At 26.4% G+C, this 13,344-nt stretch overlaps 4 protein-coding genes across 6 annotated transcripts; 2 read left to right on the top strand and 2 right to left on the bottom strand.

Moving 5' to 3' along the window:
* Positions 1–451: 451 nt before the first annotated feature.
* LOC123275327 (mitochondrial import inner membrane translocase subunit Tim13) lies at positions 452–1,410 on the bottom strand. The gene is made up of 3 exons (XM_044743401.1): positions 1,185–1,410; positions 1,052–1,120; positions 452–850 (listed from the first exon to the last, which is right to left on the bottom strand). Exons 1-3 carry the CDS (start codon positions 1,287–1,289, stop codon positions 752–754), a joined length of 273 nt encoding a protein of 90 aa, XP_044599336.1. The 5' UTR covers positions 1,290–1,410; the 3' UTR covers positions 452–751.
* A 159-nt stretch (positions 1,411–1,569) lies between these two features.
* LOC123262762 lies at positions 1,570–3,695 on the top strand. The gene is made up of 3 exons (XM_044725173.1): positions 1,570–1,686; positions 2,157–3,187; positions 3,243–3,695. Exons 1-3 carry the CDS (start codon positions 1,596–1,598, stop codon positions 3,693–3,695), a joined length of 1,575 nt encoding a protein of 524 aa, XP_044581108.1. The 5' UTR covers positions 1,570–1,595.
* On the bottom strand, positions 3,676–5,647 carry LOC123262771 (venom acid phosphatase Acph-1-like). Of its 3 annotated transcripts, none has more exons than XM_044725201.1 (7): positions 5,483–5,575; positions 5,315–5,425; positions 5,121–5,234; positions 4,840–5,053; positions 4,521–4,717; positions 4,115–4,450; positions 3,676–4,034 (listed from the first exon to the last, which is right to left on the bottom strand). In XM_044725201.1, exons 2-7 carry the CDS (start codon positions 5,393–5,395, stop codon positions 3,810–3,812), a joined length of 1,167 nt encoding a protein of 388 aa, XP_044581136.1. In that variant the 5' UTR covers positions 5,396–5,425; positions 5,483–5,575; the 3' UTR covers positions 3,676–3,809. The 3 variants fall into 3 exon arrangements, with proteins under 3 accessions (XP_044581136.1, XP_044581127.1, XP_044581121.1); XM_044725192.1 differs by having other exon boundaries at positions 3,677–4,034; positions 5,550–5,647; XM_044725186.1 differs by having other exon boundaries at positions 3,677–4,034; positions 5,315–5,513.
* Positions 5,644–12,198, top strand: LOC123275170. The gene is made up of 11 exons (XM_044743114.1): positions 5,644–5,785; positions 5,918–5,991; positions 7,520–7,640; positions 7,809–7,916; positions 8,006–8,271; positions 8,330–8,613; positions 9,196–9,587; positions 10,183–10,389; positions 11,086–11,514; positions 11,589–11,921; positions 11,993–12,198. The coding sequence occupies exons 3-11, from the start codon at positions 7,554–7,556 to the stop codon at positions 12,155–12,157; spliced, it is 2,271 nt and encodes a 756-aa protein (XP_044599049.1). The 5' UTR covers positions 5,644–5,785; positions 5,918–5,991; positions 7,520–7,553; the 3' UTR covers positions 12,158–12,198.
* Positions 12,199–13,344: the final 1,146 nt, after the last annotated feature.

Genomic DNA, 13,344 nt, shown 5'->3' on the forward strand with positions numbered 1-13,344 from the left:
TAAATCCGGAGATACTTTATAATACCTTGAAGCATTGTATATATTATTATACATAGATCTAAACATAAATAGTTGATAATTTCACCAATTTATATAAATATTATAATGGAATTGATTTATAATTGTAATAAATATTGGTATGTAAACTTTTATCGAACAAAAGTAATCAAAAATGAAGTTTAAAATAGTTTTCAATACAATTTATTTTCATTTTATACACTCTTAAATAATTAAAAGTATTTTATAAAAAAAAAAAAAAACCGAAATTCAGTTTTATTAAAAATTTTGAAATAATTTATTTTAATTGTTTTATAACGATTTTTGTGGCCGCCCAAGTTGAAATGAAAACTCGAATGATAAATCTGCTCCACACTAGATGGAAAATTCGTGTGAAATAGACTTAAAATAATGTTGTTCCTATGTAATTTGTAAAAAAAATTAATTAAAACTTAAAAAAATGATAGTAATTGTATTCAGTCCAAATAAAATTATGTATTTACAAATAATTGTGGTAATTATTTTCAATTATTAATATTTATAAATACAAAACAACTATTTAACATTTTTATAATAATCATTATTATTAATGTAACTGAAGTAAAAAAAAAAATTATTTAGTATCATAGCTTTAACAATTATAATTTTTTTTCTAATAATTCAATCGAACTAAAAAATTACATCATCTTATAATACCAAACATAATTTTAATTTATATTTATGTTATAATACATAAATACATTTATTTATTTATTTACAATCTATTGCGCTCTCTCTGCAATCGATTACTGTAGGCTTTAGATACGACATTAAATGCATCCATGTAACGATCCATGCACATTGCAACACATTTCTGAAATAGAAATAATTATTTTCTAATTAATGTTTAGAATTTTAGAATTTTTAATTTAAAAGATTTTTAATTTTTAATAAAAAAAACTTAGATGATTAAATAAATATCTTAAATGTATATTTGTGACATAAACAAAACTTTTAATTATAAACTCAAAATTCTAATAATAAAACAAATTCTAAGATGAGAATTTTTTTATACCTGTTCTGAACTATCCAAGGAACTTCCCGGCTTAATGATACATTTCTTGAAACATTTTTCTGTTATTTTCTGTAAATTATAATAATTATTAAATTTAAATAATTTAAATGTATTTAATTATGCAATATATTACCGTGAGTAATTCTTGGGCATTTGCAACAGCTATTTCTTGTTTAACCTGTTGCATAAGTTCATCTTTATCAATATTAGCTAATGATCCTGTCTGTAAAGACTCCATTGTTTAAAAATATTTTTTAATATTTATTACTTTAATTAATTTATTTGATTATTTATAAATGTACAAAGTGCACGTTTGATCACACCGGTGGACCACGAACCACGAGACTTCAGCCAACTGAAGTTGTGCACTATACTTGTTATAGATTATCTCTAACCTCAAATCTCGATTGTTACAATCGAATATCGAAACTATAAATTTGAATCTAATCAGGTTCAGTTTATTAAAAACTACTGATTAATGAAGACAAAAATAATTAATAATTAAAGGTGTTGCTATTTTATATTTATTTAATGAATTTTAATCATGAATTTACATGATAATTTTTTAAATACTATCTCTGATAAACTATTGAATACCTTATCAAATAATTGTATAAAAACAAATAAGCCAATCGGTAAGTTAATTTTTATTATTAATTTCTAGCATGAATAATTTATGAAAATTAATTTAGCATATATTTAATAATTTAAAAAATTTTATAATAAATAAATTATGGCAAAAAAAATTGACATGTAGAAATTTAAAAAAATAAAAAATACAATTTTTTAGAACAAATTTTTTGATAAATAAAATTAAAAAATTGTTAAGTGACTGCTAACTTTAATGTCATGAATAATTTATGATACTGAAATCAGCAGAAATCTGACAAGTTTTTTAATTTCTGTTAAATGTTAATTATAAAAAAAAATATACTTGTAATTTCTTTGAATTTTTAGATGTGGAATATTTTTAATAAAATGTTTTTATAACAATTTAGTTATTATAAAAATTTAAAAAAAATTGACAGATGTATTTTAATTTCAGTAATATAATAATTTTTATAATAGCTAGTGTAACTTATAATTTATTTTTTTATGTAAATAGCTAAAAGGATTGAAACAAAGTCGCCAATTTTAATAGACCTACTAACTGAATTTACAAGAGAAGAATTGAATGTTGAGCAAGAATCAGCAGAGCCTAAAAATTGTACATGTACTTATCATGCTGATTATGACAAGCCACAAAATTTGAATTTACCTGCTGTTGTCAGTCCAAATTTTAAATGGGAAAAGCAATTAAAGTTTCTTCGAGTGATAACATGGCTCAAATCATGCATTAAAAGGGAGTCTAATGTATCAGCTGATGACGTACGGAGCCTAGTCAAACAATTCTCGACAACCTGTGAGTCCAATTTAGAGAAAAAAAATGAACCGATTATTTTAAAGATAAAGAAGCGAAGTCTAGAAAAAGAAGAAGAAGATGATGATTGTCAAGAACTGAAGGACATAACAAACAGTACGAAGGTTAGCAGTCATAAAAAATCTAAGAAGAAGCGAGTAAAGAAGATTAAAAAATCAGTTTTACCGGAAGAAGATTTAGAGGCAAGTCAATGTAGCCCGTTAGTGAGTTTCGGTGAAGATTCCATTCCGAAATCATTTATGCTTAGTCCGATAAATAGCGTTGCTGATAGTGGAATTGACATTGACACCTTTATTAGTAGTTACCTGCTGTGTCAGTTCTCAAATGAAGAAGCGAATTCTGAGAATTCGCACCAACAAACAGATTACATTAGTTTTTTTAAGCAAACTGATGGTGAAAAGATATTAGAAAGCCCAAAGCAGGATTATACGATTTCATCAGATCAATTGATGTTCATTCATGAACAATGTCAGCTGGATGATTTCGCTCTGACTGTCGTACGTGATTTTCTCAATGAATTTAACTCAGAAAAAGCCTTTGAAAATATTTTTAAAAATAAATCGCTTATTGTAGAATCTTTTCAAACAATCGGAGATTTCGTAATTCGTTTAGAAAGAAAGGAAAAAAACAATATCACCATTACTCATTTTTTCATTAAAATAATTATGTCGACTATCAAAAAAGCCTTTGATGCTTCAGTACACAACAATCTTACGGTAAAAATTATTTATTAGTTAATGTCATAAATTTTTAATCTTTATTATATTTTAGAACTTCAAGGCTCAACTTTATGTGTCAATGGTCCTAGAGCTTAACAAATCTTTGAAAACGATCAAAGAAACACTAGATTTTCTGATTACGCAATTATTTGACTCGTTAGTAGACGCTTCTCAATGTATTGATATTCGTTTAAAAAGATCAATAGAGAGACATGAGTATATAATTCTCTATGGATTGGAGATTACGATAAAAAAATTCTGTGAAATGATAAGCTGCGAAATGGTGAAAACAAAACTTCAAGATTCACCAGCAAAAATAACAGCTTTGTGGCGAAGACAACTAATTGCTCACTTTGATCCTACGTTCAACGAGCCGCGAGCTATTCCTGAAGATGACTTGAAAGAATTTTTGATTATTAGCTTAAAGAAATTATTGGGAACTTATAAATCAATTAATCCTTTGAAAGCAGAATGGGTTCTTAAATTAATTTGTTTATTGTCGTAATAATTATAGATTAAGTTTTAACCTTTTTTATCGGTAGCTTTGGTTATTTGTTATTTATAAGATTTTTTAAATTATTTATTGTATTTTAATATTTTAGTAATTTTAAAGTCAATTTTAGAAGTTTGAATAAATATTAATCATTGTCATACTTAACAAAATAAATAAAAGAACTAAATTAATTATTGGTATTGGCGATGCATTCGATATTTCTTCGCATAAAGCTGTCACGTTTTCAGGAAGTACATTCTTTAATTCATTAGAGAACTTGTCAAGTGGACAATATTGATCACAGTTTTTTAATTTAAAAGGAACTGTTTCATTATATGAATAAAACATCATCTGTAATGAGATATAAACGCAATTGACGCATTAATTAATTGTATTATAAAAAAATTGTATTAAATAATTAAGTTTCTTACTTTTAGCGAGTATTTGTTTGTCAAAGTATCATTATAGGTCTCAAAAATGAGTGCTGTCGTTGAACTTAAATAATGAGGCGACCACAAATTTATATTCTTCAATAATCCGATAATGTTACGGTCTTCGGCACTGTACATTATAATTTTAAGTTTACTGGTGCCGTTGCTCTCCTGATGGGTCAACGAGTCACTGATTATTTTTTTGAGCAATGTTCCACCGTTTAACTTCTTCTGACGCTCGGTATTTGCCAACTGGTCGTAGGATAAGAAAGTTAACTCTGAAATATCTGTGGATAAATCTGAAGCCCATGCAGGAAGAGACATATTGGAATCAACCTAGATAAGATGAGTATATATTTAATTTATTAAAAAATTAATTAAATAAATTAAATTAATTTACACTTACAATAGTTTGGAAAACAGAAGAAAGTAATGCGACGTCTGAAGGAGTTTTTATTACTGATCCATATGATTTGGTTGCAGAAGAATATAATGATTCATGTTTAAGAGACCTTAAAGCAATCTGAGCTTTTTTTTCATCTTCAGAAAAACCTGGACATAGACTTCCTAATAATAAAGTATCGCGTTTTGCTGATATGTAGTCTGGAAAAAATTTGAGTGTACTTATTATTATTTTAACAGTGTATTCGAGGTAAAAATTTGAAATAAGTATTAAATATTTGAAATAAGTTATAAACAGTATTTATAATAATTTTAGTTAGTACCTGTTGGAACTGGTTGCCAATTTAAGCCACTTTGCCAAACTTGAGCTTCAGCAGGAGGCCAAAGACCTGTGTTCACCAGAAGTCCAGAAATCATAGACAGAGGGTACTCTGTCGTTCGCGTTCTCATTAAATCTGGGTGAAAAATTTCTCCAAGAAAAGAATTGTAATTTTTTCTTAAATATACTCCTAGATTATACATGTCCATTTTTGCTGACTGTACAATCAATCAAATTTAAAATTAAAAAAAAAGCTAATTATGAAATTAACTCAATGATACTTACATTTACCATGTCATCAGTAGACTCCAAAAAATATTTATAGTCTAATTTTTCAGGATACGTATAAGTATTGTCTTCATTGATTTTAATTGGCGCGTACAATTTATGTGAAAATACCTGTTGGTTTCAAACAATAATAAATTATAAAAAAACTGTAAGTAGACATATTCATATATATAATTAAAAATATTAGTTACCACATGCACTAATTTCAATTGTTGATCTGACAGTACAGACCCGGAGAGACATAGAACAAGAGTTCCAAGCAGCAGCATCATGACACCAAAAATTTATCAAGTATCTGAACACTTTTTAAAGATTGTTATTAGTTGTAGTAATTATTGTTATAGAATAAGAATTATTACAATTATTATTGTTAATTAAATCTTAAATTTCATTCACAGAAATCCAAAGTAAACTTCAGATACGAATCTTCAGCAGTGAGACATGGAAAATTCTTCAGACGACTCAATATGAAAAAAAATGCCACTAGACTCGTGATCGTTTCTCTCCCACTTGAACTGATTCAACTACACAAAAGAATAAAATAATGATGACATTATGGCTAGTATAAATCCACACCGCTCAGGCATGATCTTAGAAAACATTAAAATTCTTATCTTCTTACACGTAGAAATAGTAATTTATCTTTATTGTAAATCATGAAGGTACTTCCAGGCATACATTTAATGAATAAATACTAACAAGACTTAAGTGAATGTATTATTGATAAATTAGTTTACTTTATTAATTTTATCCGTGTGTAATAAAATTTAATAAAATTATTTTTTTATTATTAGTATTTTGTGCGAAAGCGTCAGGAACAGTAGAGGTAAATTTTTTCATTACGTCAGATAAATTCTTTTAATCCTTGGTAATTATAAATTATAATATTTTATAAATTATTGACAATACTTAGATGTTAAATATTTAAATATTTTATACTTATTTACTACAATAATAAACTATTTTATATTCTAACAATTATGTAAATAAATTTATCAGTAAATAGACGACTAATAATAAGTAGTTTGGGTTAAATTGCCGCATATATGCATTATTTAAAAAGTGTTATGTAGTTTTAAATAAGTATTCTAATGATAAAGTTGAAAAATTAACATTTGTTTAAACTAAAAATATAACATATAAAAATTCAATCTCATGAATTTGAATGATCGACCATTTTTGAAAATTAATTTTAATTATTAATTTTTTATTTTGGTATTATGATATATTTTAATGAAAAATAATCAATAGTTTAAATTTTGTTGATTAAATAAAAATGAAAATGAAGAAAAATTCAAATGATTAATTTAATACCTTACTGGTATTTTGTTCAAATTTTGAAAATTTTACCAATACATTTTTAAAATAAATAAATATTAAAAGTCAAGGACAAAATTTACTAATAACTATCTAATTATATATAATTTGTTTAAGTATTATATTATTAATTAAGAACCTATATATACAGTAAAATCGTTTTTGGGTTTGACAGTTACGTTCGATAGACTAAATTATTTTGGTGAGGGTTCTTTCAATTGATTTCCACGAGACAATTTCTCAATCAATTAAAGTATGAAAAAACTATTATTCATCACTTAAAATTTATTTTTCTTCTTCTAATTAACAAATGTTTTACGTAATTTCTCAGCATACAATAAAATAATAGTTATATATAATAAATCATTAATTAATTAATTGGTTACTTGCGTCGATAAACTTTGTCGCGAACGGACAGTAAGAAATTGCAGATCAGTTTGAGTTTGTGTTCATTTAAAAATTTTCTTCCAAACTGCGGCAAGAAAGTATTTTTTAGAGCGTGTAATTTACGTATTCTGTCAATTATTGAGTAATGTATGTCTCGTTCACTTTAATTGACATTCAATCGCATTCAATTGATTTCAATAAAATTCAATCGGTTTTATCGTAAAGTATTTTCTTCTTTGCGGGTAGTTATTCGCGTGTGATTTCTTAAAAATTACAATTATAGTGATATAATTTCGGTTAGTTTTAAAATTCGATAAACATTGTAATAAAATAAATTTATATTTTATTAATAACAAGTTATGGCCGTTTAATTGTCAATTGCCTTCATCTGAGAAGTACATACTTGCGATCGCGTGCAGTGCGTACGTCAATTAATTTAAAAGTTGCCTCCGCATAATTACACTCACACTGAGATCTTCGTATCGTAACAATAAATAATTAATAATTAATGACAATATAAATAAAAATTCAATACTTGATGTGTTTATTAGTGATGATAAATTGCACAATTGATAGTAAATTTCAAATGACAAATAATTGCTTTTGTATTTTTTCTGCTGGGTGAATAATATTTTAAAAATGTAAATTAATTAACTAATAATTTAAAAACATGAATTAATTTTAATTTTCAGGTATTAAAACTAAAGAAGAAATTTATGTACAACAATGACGTTTAAATTGTGTTTACTAGTCATTATTAATTTAATAATACAAATTGAATCTGCTGAGTATGATCTGGAATTTTTAGCCGTAGTAAGTTTTAACTTTATTTATATTTTATATCTTAAAAATTTACAGATAAACAATGTTTAATCAAATCTTTTGCAATAACAATAATATTTTACTTTTTATAATAAATTGTTACTTACAGAATTATAATTTATTTATTGAATTTTAACATTTTTTTTTTTTTTTCACGAGGTATTCCGACATGGAGACCGCGCACCTGATAATGGAAGAGAGCAATACCCGAATGATCCATACAAATATTATGAATTCTTCCCGGAAGGCCACGGAGGATTAACTAATGTAAGTATTTGGATAACTTATTGCTCAATTTGATAATTCTTAACAAGTCCAACCTTGACTACTGTTTTTTAATAATTTATTTATTTTAGCGTGGTAAGAAGAGAGAATTCGATCTAGGTATTTATCTTCGCAATCGTTACAATGACTTTTTGGGAGAAACGTGTGTTCCAAAAAAAATAATGGCTCGAAGTACGGAGTACGATAGAGCTAAAATGTCTTTACAATTGGTAATGAGTGCTCTGTACCCTCCAAAAGGTGACCAAGTTTGGAATAAAAATCTCATCTGGCAACCAATTGCTTTTACTTATCAACCCGGTGATATTGATATTCTTATGATTCCTGAAGAATGTCCAAAGTAAGAAATCACTATTAATTATAATTATATTTATTTAAATTAATTAAATTATTTTTAGATTTTTAGAAGAGTTAAATCGAGTAAAAGAATTACCAGAAGTAAAAAAACAAGTAAACAAAATGCGTCCATTTATGCAAAAACTTACATTACTTTCTGGTAAAATTATAAATACAACAACAGACATCTATGATATGTATCACAATTTGATGGCAGAGTATGTTATGGGATTAAAACTACCTTCATGGACAGAAGGAATTTTTCCTAAAGGTGCACTATGGGACGGAATCACATTAGATTATAAAATAACTCATTACAATGAAAAACTTAGAAGATTAAACGGCGGTAAATATTTTTGCAAAATTCGTCTTGTTTTAGTATTACGATACTGTCATTCTAATACGTCATATCCCACATTTAAAAAATTTTACAGTAGACAGTACACGGAAAAAAGAAAACTCGAAAAATTACAGTATATAATGCAAGTGGCGCTTCGTGATGAAAACTGGAAAAATTACAGTTTCAGATTGTAATTATTACAGATTTTATAAGAATTACAGAATTTTATAAAATGTAATATTTACATTAAAAGCTCTCAAACTGTAATTTTTCTAGTTTTGATTACGACGAGACGGATTTTACATTTTATACTGTAATTATTCCTGTTTTTTTTTTTTTTTTTTTTTTTCCGTGTAAAAACAGTTAATTTTTAATATTAATTAAATGGAATTCAACGGATGAAAATATTTATTTAAAAATAGTTATTAAATTATTTGACCTTTAAATTTTTAATATGACTTGCATAATATTGTTGTGATTCTATTTTTCAAAAAAAGTCAATATATCAAATTTTGTGGGATACAACATATTAGAATGGCAGTATCGATTATTATCACTACCTCTATTTAATGTTATTATTTATTACAGGAATGTTCGTTAGACACTTCACAGATATTATGACAAATATAATCAACAATAAAACTCACAACGCGCCGAAGATTAATTTACTAAGCGGACATGAAACAAACGTCGCGTCTCTTTTGAATACTCTTGGTGTATTCGAACCTCACGTGCCTCCATACAGCAGCGCTGTAATTATTGAATTACTTCGTAATCAGACTGATTATTTTGTCGGAATACGACATTACTTGGGAATCCCACCAAAATCTGTGGAGAAACAAATTCCAGGATGCGCTGTTCCTTGTCCATTCAATGACTTTATGAGGATAATGAAAAATGTTATACCTTCTGACGACGATAAGATATGTATCAAAGGCGTATCTCCATATCGAGCGGTCATCAATAAAGCTGATAGTGAATAATTTTTATTTAATTTTTCTCATCTCAAGTATAGTTTAAATTGTAGTTAGTACTTAATTAATTTTCAATTTCAATAGATTAATATATAATTATACTTAATATAAATTAATTGATTCAAATAATTGTATTTTAATAGTTAGAAGTATAAAGCTGATTTTGAATAATTTTTATCTAATTATTCTTATCTTAGATATTTATAATTATTAGTACTTAATTGAAATGTTAATTGTAAGTTTCAATTTAATTTTATATAATTATACTTAATATAAGTTAATTGTATTTTAATTGCTAGAAGTGTATCAAAACTCAATCTATTGAAAAACTTACATTAGAAGCGTACTGAAAATTTTGTATTAGAATATGTAATTAAATTTAATATCACCACAAATAAATTACTAAACATACAACTCTGATTTATTACGCACGCACTTATTAATAAGAGTATCACTGTCCTACTTAGTATGTAGTTATCTAACAATTAGTTTTTTATCTAACTGCAAATCAGTTGATATCTGTATCTTTTATAAGTAGTATCAGAAGTTAATCATTGATAATTAATAAGTTTACTGTCGTAGTATATAAATTATTATTTAAAATATTGGTGAAATGTTAATCAAAGCAAGCTTCTTCATACTTATCAGTATTTTTTATTTTTGTGATGCGGAAATAAAGTTAATTCAAGCTACGATTCGACACTCTGATCGTAATCCAATTGATGGATCTTCTGCATTTTTATTTTATCCGAAAGATCCATATAAAGATCGCGATTGGTATCCAGATGGACCTATGGAATTAACAAATGTAAATATTAATCTATTAATCAGATTTGTAATTTTTATTTTGTAATAAAAAATTCAGAAGATATTTTTTTGAATTTAGAATTATTGGAAAAAATAAAGTAACTTTTGCTTTTAATAATTAACTAGCAACCTTGCAGTCACTATGTGACTGTCGTGGCTTGTGAACTATAAATAAATAAAATTTTGATTTATTAAATAATGACTTTTGTTAAATTGCACTGTACTTTCTTAACTATTAACGTTTTTAAAGATATAAGCTCATCCCGATGTTAGCAAAATTTTTCATTTGAGTACCACATGCATTTTTGATATTTTTCATAGATACATATATATAATATATATAAATATATAAAATATATGAAAATGATGTGGGTACTCAAATGAAAGGTCTCGATGAGTGTAATGTCAGGTGAACTTATATCTTTAAAAATGTCAATAGTTCACAAAATACAAGGTAATTTCTTAATTATGTATCTAGAGATGGAGCATTTTTGAATGCAGCTCCAAATACTTATCATAATAAATTGACTATCGGTGAGAATGATATGAAACCTTGAAAAGGCAAAATTCAAGACCTTTGCAATGACACTAAATTTCACTAAAAAGACCGATTTTATTATATGACTATCCTGGACACAAAATTTTTCTTATTCTATTAATAATATAGATGATTAATTAAATGAATTATTACTTACAGAAAGGTAAACTACGTGCATATAATCTAGGGAAATTATTACGAGAAAAATATAAAGATTTATTGGGGCCAATATATAAACCCAGTTCTGTATATTTCAAATCAATTGCAATGACTCGAGCAATAAATACTGCGCACCTGGTAGCGGCAGGTCTTTTTCCGCCTTCATCTTCTCAAATTTGGAACCCAAACTTACCCTGGATTCCTATTCCCGTATACTCAGTACCTACGGAAGAAGACGTTATGAATTATGCTATGATGTCTTGCGAAAATTACTCCATCGACAGGAAGAAAGCTGCCCAAGAAGTAGATCGATTGCTCGAAGTCATCGGTGACGTCCAAGATTTCTTCGACTATTTGTCTTTGAATACTGGCGTTAATCACACAAGACCAATACAAGGCTGGATTCTATATCACCAATTAGCCGCCTATGTAAGAAAAATTTTTATATCAATTTATTGAAATGAAAGATTAATTAACTATGCTGATAATTAATTTATCTTCAGGCGAGTCTTGGTCTTGAACTGGAGCCGTGGACGGATAAAATATTTCCTGATGGAAAGCTTGTGGATATAAGCGCAATCGAATATATTCTTCAAACTTACACTGATAGGATGAAAAGACTGATGGGGGGAATTTGGATAAAAACGTTTTTAGACCACGTTGATGATTTGCTCAGTGGAAGAAATGTTGAGCGGAAAGGATTCTTCTATGCAAGCAATGAAATTCAAGTCGGAGCGATTTTAAACACTCTTAAAGTTTATAAGCCCCATATCCCGGGGTATGCGAGCACGTTAATTTTTGAATTACATGAATCTAATGATGAATATTACGTCAAGGTTTGTTTTATTTTTTTTTCTGATTGATTTTTTGCTTAATATAAATATCTAATGTAAATTATTAATCGTAGGTGGTGTATATAAATGAAAACAACCTTACAGAATTTGTGGTACCAGGTTGTGAGAGCTCAGTTTGTTCATTGGAGACATTCAAGAAAGTTTTGAAAAACGTTACAATGCAAAGTTTTGATATAGATTGTGGCCGTAAAGGGAATTTTAGTATCATTGATTTATAATTGCAAAATATCTTCCTACAATAAAAAATGTCAATGCTAAATATTTGAAAAAAATTATATTATTATAATTAACTTCAATTACTTACTTTAAAATTACTACTTTAACTTACTATAATTAAAATTATATTATAGCAATTAACTTACTTTATCGCTAAAACACTTAATTATGTAATTAATTGTCGTACTCCTTATCCATACATATAATGTACTATAACTCAGTGTGATAAAAGAAAATGTAACTTTATTGTAATTATTGAACAGCAATTAAGATTTTGATAATTAACCAAACAGTATATATCTTATAGTTATGATCTTGATCTTGAATATGATTAATATTTTTTTTTTTAAATATAAAATTCTTTAATCTTTTACTTGAATTTTTTTTTTATTTAAGTCGACTACGAAGAAGATCCAAATAATTTCATTAATTGATACAATTTTTATCCAAAAGAGAATAAACGTAAAACTTCTTGGACTTTTTGAGCCTCTCAAAGTACCGCATTATAGTTTCGATGTTTTTGTTACTCAATAATGAGACTGATAATTATATTGGGGTAAGTAATTAATAATTATTAAGGTAGTACCCCTCGCCAAAGTCGTTTTCTTAGGATTTTTTTTTAATTTTGGCAGATTAATGTTCATATAATTCTGCGTCGATTGGCGCAATTTGAGAATTTTTGACCATCTAGTTTCCGAGATATTTAATTTCAAAGTTTGAGTTTTGAACGCTCTTATACATTACAGTATACGGGATATCGAAAAAATTTACCTACAAACATTTTTTATATCTTAGAAACTTTTCTTAGGATCTTTTTAAAAAACTAGAGTAACGTTAACTAACAACTAAACAATTAAAAAAAAAAAAAAATTCATTGATAATTACCACACAGTTTCAGAGATATTTAGTAATAAGTAATTAAAAATTTACCAGACTTTAGCCGAGGAGGGGATACGTTAATAAAGCTGTGGCAACAGCGCAAGTTTTGTAAGCCGCGAAAGAAGTATGAGATGCGCATGCTGACAAATTTGAAAAGTTTAATTTACGTTAGGTGCAATATTATAATTATTAATTTTATTTATTTAAAAAAACCATGATTATTTTATGAAAATAAGTATTTTTTATGATACTAAAGTTAGTCGACATTTTTAATTTTTGATTTTTTAATAATTAAATAAGAAAAAATTTT

Source organism: Cotesia glomerata, linkage group LG1, assembly GCF_020080835.1.
Source record: "Cotesia glomerata isolate CgM1 linkage group LG1, MPM_Cglom_v2.3, whole genome shotgun sequence".
Lineage (NCBI taxonomy): Eukaryota > Metazoa > Arthropoda > Insecta > Hymenoptera > Braconidae > Cotesia > Cotesia glomerata.